General features: G+C 42.4%; 1 protein-coding gene across 2 annotated transcripts in view; it reads left to right on the top strand.

The window, feature by feature from the left end:
- Nucleotides 1-50: 50 nt before the first annotated feature.
- Nucleotides 51-7547, top strand: part of NFE2L2 (NFE2 like bZIP transcription factor 2) — a 21804-nt gene continuing 14307 nt past the window's right edge. Inside the window, exons 1-2 of one of the 2 annotated variants that reach the window (XM_021552379.4) lie at nt 347-480; nt 7296-7429. In XM_021552379.4, the coding sequence (XP_021408054.2) occupies nt 7418-7429 (12 nt within the window). In that variant the 5' untranslated portion in view covers nt 347-480; nt 7296-7417. Of the gene's footprint in view, nt 133-346; nt 481-7295; nt 7430-7547 lie in introns of those variants that run through there. The other variant, XM_085585131.1, reaches the window with a different exon arrangement.

The following is a 7547-nucleotide window of genomic DNA, read 5'->3' as shown; positions in this document are numbered from 1 at the left end:
CGGGGGCGGCCGCCGTCCCGGCGCGGCCCCGTCCCCAAACAGCGCCGAGAGAGGCGGCGGGCGGTGCCGGGCCCGCCGCGCCGGCCCCGCCGCCCCGGCCCCGGCGTGTTGATGGAGGCGGCCGCCGCGCAGGTGAGAGCGGCGCCGCGGGCGCGGGCGGGCCCGGCGGGCGCGGGGCGGGGCGGGGCGGCCGTCACGAGCCGCGGAGCACGTGGGGCCGGCCCGCCCCCGAGCGTGCTGAGTCACGGTAGGGGCGGGGCCGCGCCGCCCGCGGGGCCGGGCCGGGCCGGGGTCAGCGAGGGCCGCCCGCAGCCGCCGCCCGCAGCCTCGGCAGCGCGGGGAGGGCCGGGCGGCGCCGGGGGCCGGAGCCTCCCCCGAGGGAGCGGCTGGGGAGGCGCCGGGGCCGGAGGGGCTGCCCGAGCCGGGTACAGCCTCGAGTCGCTGCCCCGGCGGGCCCGAGCGCTCACGCTTCGCACTCGGGTGAGTTACCGCGCTTGCCGCAGCCGGCCGGGCCCGCTGCCGGGCTGCCGCACAGCCGGCGCCGGCCCTGCGCGGCTCCGGGCCCGCCTTCGGCTCCGCATCAGCCCGGCGCACGCAGCCCGCGGAGCCCGGCCGGCTGTCCCGCACCTCCGCCGGCTGCAAACCCCCGCCGGGCTTTGGGCACTGGGCAGGCGGAGCCGCGGCGGCCTCCGCCAGGGCGAATGTCCTGGAGGCTCAGAGGTGTTTGTGGTTTGTACTCGTGTACTGTGGAGCCTCTTCTCTCGAAGCCGGCGGGAGTTCAGTACTGTTGTGTTGCAAACTAGTTGCACAAGAGCTGCGTGAATAACTGAAAGCATAATTGAACTCCATTATAATTTTATATAATTGTGCTTTTCTTGGGCGTTTGAATAGAAACATATCAACAAAATGTTGGGTTTAAAGAAGTAATACCTAAAAATTGTTCTGGAGCTGCTTTAATTCTTTCCTTGCTTCAAACTTAAGACTCAAGTGTTCTCATGCTCTTCTCGTGTGTGTTGGTATGCATATGCTGTGCAGTAGAGTTTCTTCTAACGTTGTCCATGCTGTAGGATATGTAAGTGGGTACTTCCTACAGGCACTATGACTTCAGCAGTATTGGATGTACCTTTTTCTGTTCATTGGGTAGTTCCTTTCGAGTCTTGGGCTGCTCGTAACTCTGCTTGGCCCGTCTGTTTTTCTAGCCCTGGGTAGCACAGCCATGACCTCCACCTTGCCTCCTCAGTTTGTTGGCAAATACTACGACAGAAATCACTGTCTCGGCCGGTGCTACGTAAGCACCCTGTGAATTTGGTTTTGCCTGTATTATCCAGGCACTTTCAGTGGCATTCCTGAAGTACTCTTAACCAAGCAATTCCTGCGTATATGATTCTGTACCTTCTCACCGATCCACTGTGACTTCTCTTCCAGAAACCTCGCTTTTGTTACTCCTTTGCCTGCTTTGTCGAACCTTCTCTCTGAGCCACCTGTTGCACTTTTCGTATCTGAGCTCAGCAGCTGCTGATTGCTTCTCTTGCAGACCTAGCTTGAAAAGGGAGTGTGTTTTTTAGATAGCAACTTATCGTCATCTTTGACATATATAGCCCTAAGGGTATTAATTAAATGGAAAATTCACATACCCTGTACCATAAAATGTTCACTCAAAATGAACGAGGGGAGGACACAATCTGCATTTAGCCCCTCAGATTTTACAAGCTGGCAGACGGGAAGGGTGTTATTAGTGTCTGTGTGCCTGGCAGCAGTAGTCATAGCAGTGAAGGTGAGTGTGTAGAGGTTGCTCAAACTCCTTAACCAGAATATAAAACCTCCACTTTTCAGCTATGTACTTCTGGGGGAGTTAGCAGAACTATTGCCTGCAATATTCCTGTAAAAAGTATTTCCTTGTTGTACCTTTCTGCCTGGAAAGAGGATGCACTTACGTGCACAAAGGTGAAATGGAATGTTGCCTACATGGACCTTAAACCATCCAAGAAAAAAAGATTGCAGTGGAACAAGTGGTCTGGATGTTTCAAATCACACTTGAGAAGGCAGGATTTAGTAGCTTTTCTCTTCAGTAAATGTGAAGTTATCGGAGCAGTTTCCTGTTACCTTGTAAAAAAAGCTCAACAAGCCACTTAGTTATTAAATTTTGAACCTCAGAACAAGAGGTCAAAAAGAATTCCCTTTCCAACACGATGAAGCTGTGGGTTGCACTAGATTGGAAGTAAGACTAATTGCAACAACTGGCAAAACCAAGTGGATAAATAACTGAGTGTGCATGCAAGTGTATCTGTTAGGGTTTTTCTACCTAGAAAGCTGTCCTGAAGAGTCTCCAGCTCAATTAGTGTGATCTCTTCAGTATAGAGGGCTTTAATGAGGGATTACACATACTTTTTCTTGACCTGCTTCATTAATTTGTCAAGTGAGTGGGTTTATTTTCATTCTCTGATAGCCTTTCATTTCCACATGAGGGTAGATTCTGTGGGAAAGTCGAGCAAGTACCCCACTCAGGACTGGCAGCGAGTCTTTGCTTTTTGGGTTGTTGAGATGTTTTTTCTTTTTTAGTTTCTTGATAATGAGATTTAATAACATTATTGAATAGGAATATCTGATCAACGTATCTGTAGATACATATATTCATGTAACTCTGTGCATGAATTCCAAAAATCCCCACATTTCTGAATATATTGTTATCTACTAAAATGTAGGACATGTTTGGAGGAAGTACATGAGAGAGTATCACAAGCACTTTTTAAAGTAAAAATGCATTTATTTTGACATTTCCAGTAGTTCTGTGCTCACCTTGCTATTGAGCTGTATTGGTAGAGCTTTCTTTCCTTCAAAACTCATGAAAGAATATGTTTCAGTTAAGCCAGCGTTAGATACAATGCAGTGTAGCATGTTTGGCTGAAATGAATGTTGCCCAGCAGGAGTTGATCTTGTCAATCCATTCAGGAGAACAGCTAATTGGATATTGTTGTTATTAGTGTAGTAAATATCCATTATATGAATCCTGTTATGTAGCAGATCTTTAAAATGTGCCAAGAAATTACAGTTGTATTGGAAACTGGGTGGAAGTGCAAGTTCATTGTCTCAGAAAACCTGACTGACTTGAAGAAATTAATTTTTAGCACTCAAAGTTGAAGAAGAGATTGGCTTTAAAAGTTTATTGGGAAATGTTTGAAGAGACCAAACTGGAATAAAAAAAGAGCATTCATTGTAAGCAGAAGGCAGCTGGCTGTTCTTGTGTGCTTTAAAGAAGCTGAGATGTTTTTATAGGACTGTGTGGGCTTTTAGGAAGGTTTGTGTTCAATTCCCACTAATGTTCATGGGCAAGAATAAATTTTTGCTTTCCGTCTCTTACTTTATTCTTTTTATTTTTTAATTGAAAAAATAGAGATGCTGTAGGACTCATCCTGAATGCTGTGGGTTATGTATAACCCTGAAAGACAAGGAAATTATTATTGTCTCTATTGTTGCACCTGAATACTGTTTTGATTTCTTTTACTTTCCGTACCTCTTAAATTTGCAAAGCATAAAAACATCTGTTTGATTAGTACTGCTACTTCTGTGATCCCGACTGAAATTAATGTAGCAATAGCATCTTGAACATACTTATTTTGTTAAAAAAAAGTCAGAAACCTTTGTGGAGTATGCTGGGCTTTGTAAGGTGATGTTGAGGAACACTAGAAGTGGAAGGACCCAAGTGAAGTATTCTGAGTAAAATCAATTCATGCTATTCCTTTCTAGGGTTTTTCATACATAGTTTTAAAATTTTGTTGTATTTGTTCCTTCAGTAGAATTAAGAAAACTCAAAACAGCAAAAGCTGTTGGAGTTTGTCACAGGAAGTTTTTGGAATGCAGTAGACTTCATAAGGAGAATGATAAAGTCAATTGCAGGCTCAGAGAAGGCTGAACTTGAGGGAGAAGGAGAAAATACGGAAAGTTCAGATGAAGATGCCAGTAAATGATGCCACATGTACCCATACTTGTAACACTGGGTGTGTGACTCATTGTGAAGAAGAAATTAGTTTGATTTTTCTATCTTGAGCACTGCTTATTTTGTTTTTTTTTCTCTTTGCAATTATAAAGATAAGCTTTAAAATTATTAAACCATTCACTAAATTTAAGCCAATTTGTGCAAGTGTGATGTATTTCCAATGATTGTCTTGGCTGAAGCCAGTACAGTACAAGTTCAGGCAGTAACCCATTGGCATGAATTAAATATTAATCCCTTGCTGATTGAGTTGCAGCCAGCAAGAAGTCCTGCAAAGTCTCTGGGTTAATCACCTGGTTAAAGTTTGCTTTGGCCTCCATCTCATTTCAACCCTGAGTAACCTATTATTTTAATGTAGCACATTCCTAGAAAACTTGAAAGGGTTTGAAGTCTGTTCAGTTTTCTGATCCAGTATATTATACCAAAGTTGGACTTTGTGCCACAGAATGCCACTTTAGGTGAAGGGGAAAGATTATGGCACCTTGGTCGGCTTAGTCCTTTCTCAGCAATAAACTGATTTAATTGGTTTTGAAAATACTTCCTTTGCTACATCTGCAAGTCTTTCAATATGACCAATGAGAAGTCATGGAGAAGGAACTGGCAGTCATGACTTTGAATTTGTGTTATCCAAGGATGACTGATATACAGCAAGCCACAGTGCTGCTCAGGGTTGCTCAACTGCAGTTCTTTTATGGCATATTTGTTTCATTAAGGTAAACAATTAAACCACTGGTAAGAACTGAAGGTGGCAGTGCTATCTGTGGTGCATAAAACTGCTGAAAACAGTGGAAGGCTTATCTGGAACAGATACTGGAAAATGCATTCAGTTCAAGATAGGCATTGTGTACTTTCAGCTTTCCTACCCAGTAGCTGCTTTCTGTATGGGAAAAGCAAAGCTAGTGACAGTCACGTATTAATTAGCAGTAGCAAGAATTCAATTATCTTACAGCACTTGAGCTTTACTAAAGAGCCGTGTAACTGCTCTGTGCAACATAGTAGTAAAACAATCAGACCAACACCTATTTTTCTATATCTGTGATTTCTAGATTCATATTTCTTATTTTTTCTTTACTATTCTTTAAAATATGGAAATTTAAAAATAGATTCCCCATTATATTATCTTGTTTTAATATTCCTCTAGTTTTTACTTTCAACATGTGTATGCCCACAGTGGCCATTTCAAATGGAAGCCAAATGTCTCAGAACCATACATTTAAATTAAGTATTAATTTGGCAGCATATATTAAATTAAATATTAATTTGGGTAGCCAAGCAATGTGTGACAACATCTAGTACAGATACAAGTGTTTAATTATTTGACTGCTTTGGGGAGCAGCATTTGTCTTTATCTTATGAAGGATCTTCTGTTTTCTGTCTTTTGCCATTTTGAATTCTTGATGAAGTATTTTGTGTTTTCTTTCAGTGACACATTGATTTTTCAATGTTACATGTCAATACATTGGCTTTGTATTTGCCTCTTAATTTATATGTTAATATTTACTTTAAAATTCACTTTAAAATACTTAGATGTTTTAACATGTTGTTCTGGAGATCTTGGAAAGCTATTAGGAATAATAAGAGTGTTAATAATTCAAAGTTAAGTTAGCATTGTCCTACCAGCAGAGTATAACTGCTGCTCAGTAGTAGATTACTAAGCCCTAACATAAGTACTAATTGGCACAGCTCTAGTAGAATGGTTTTAGCTTTAAAATAATACTTATGTGGCTGCAATTTATGCACTACAGATACAGTTGAAAATTTTTGTTATGTCTGTTCAGATTTCTGATTTTTGCCTGATTTGCTGCAGTTTTTATAATGGGAAAAAGGGATATAAAACAGTGTTGGTTTAGCAAAGTTACTTGGAAGGTACTGTAAATGATTATTGATGTTTTCTGTCTTTAAATGTAAACTAAAACTACACCATTTCATAAGCTGTGTATTAGTTGTGGATGCTGTTGCAGTAGTGAGGGAGTTGAAACCACTCAACCTTGTACATGTCTTGCAGTTAGAATTTTAGCCTAACTTCTGCTGTGTTATTACCAATCTAGTTAAAAAAGAGAAGAGAAAGGGAAAGAAAGTTCCTTCAAGATTGAAGTTACAGCAACAAAGTTATGTAAGATCAGTTTGAAACCATCTCGTTAAAACCTTTTAAGGAAGTATCTTCTGTATTGCTATGAAATGTACAGATATCAACTTTTCCCTCCGTGCCCCCACTTCTGTCTTGCAGTTTCAAAGTTTTATTGCTGTTTGCTGTATTGATTTTACATGCTGTCTCTTGTAAGTATAACAAAAATTCCACTCCTGGAGACAGCTTGCGAAACAAAGTTTGTATTCTTGGGTAATTGACTCAGAAGGAGCTTGGTTGATAGTGTGCCTGTAAGAGGAGGTTTGTTTTATGATTAAGGGTGTGTCTATTTGCCATGTTTGAAAATTAATACCTATGAAATGTTAAAGCAGTGACTTTTCAACAGCTGAGTTATGTGAAAAGTTGCTGTGACTTTGATTTGCTTCCTGCTCAGGTCATCGCCACCATTTTGCCGTAAAGAGCTATGATAAAAATATTATGTTTTTTTTATTGTTTTGTTTGTTTGAAACCTTGTGGTAAAATGAGTATCCTCCTACTTATTTCTGTAATTAGAGTGGAAAGCTTCCTGTGCTGCCTGGGCTCCCCATTGGGGGATACCCATTCAGAATTCCAAGGCAGCATGTGGCTGGTGCAGGTCTGCCACTGGGAATGCTGCCTGCTCCCGTGTGAGAGGGGCAGTTTTATGCCTGCTCTGCAGCCAGCCACCTGGGCAGGGGCACTTCATCATTTCTGCTTTCTGCCTTCAGGAGCTGTTTGCTTGAGTTATATACTCTTGGGTAAGAAGACTGAGTTTTGTTCTAAATCAGGGTATTTCCAGTTGGATTGCGGGCAGTTATGTGACCAGATGACGTGTTCCACAATCAGCTGGGTAGCAGAACAATGGGCAAGAGAGGATGGCAGGGATGAGTGGGTGGCTCTGAAGGCTGGTGCAGCTCAGCTCAGAAGGGTAAGATTTTTCGGATGCTTCATGGCTGGAAGGAGAACACGGAGAGTGTAGCAGCAGAGGTCATCCAAGACCTGTCAGTAGGGGTGTTCCACCCCACTGTCACGGGGGAGTCACTGACATGTCTGCACCATTGCAGACAATACATCTTCTTGGTACAAGTGTACTGTAGACCCTGGTGCAATCTGCTGTGAATTACTTGACATGAGATGCATGGATGTTTTCTGGTTTATGACACACAATTATATTCACACTTGGCTTTGTTTCTGCTGTAGATGGGTCTCGAGATCTGTGTCAACTGAGGAATTTCTGGAAGATTGTCCCACTGATATTTGTAAAAGAAATCAAACAAACATGCATAAACTTTTGAAACACGTAGGATTTAAGATGCCAAAGGATGAAAATAAAAGTAAGTTAATAACAAAAATGGTGCTAGTAAAAAACATAATATGAAAACCTGTACTTATATTTGAATCTAAATCTTTATTTCTGACAGCTGGTCTTCCAAATTATTTAAATTTAATTAT

The sequence above is a fragment of the Lonchura striata genome, chromosome 7, assembly GCF_050655825.1.
Source record: "Lonchura striata isolate lonStrDom1 chromosome 7, ASM5065582v1, whole genome shotgun sequence".
Lineage (NCBI taxonomy): Eukaryota > Metazoa > Chordata > Aves > Passeriformes > Estrildidae > Lonchura > Lonchura striata.
Note: the sequence above shows the minus strand (reverse complement) of the source record. Positions and strands in the feature narration are given on the sequence as shown.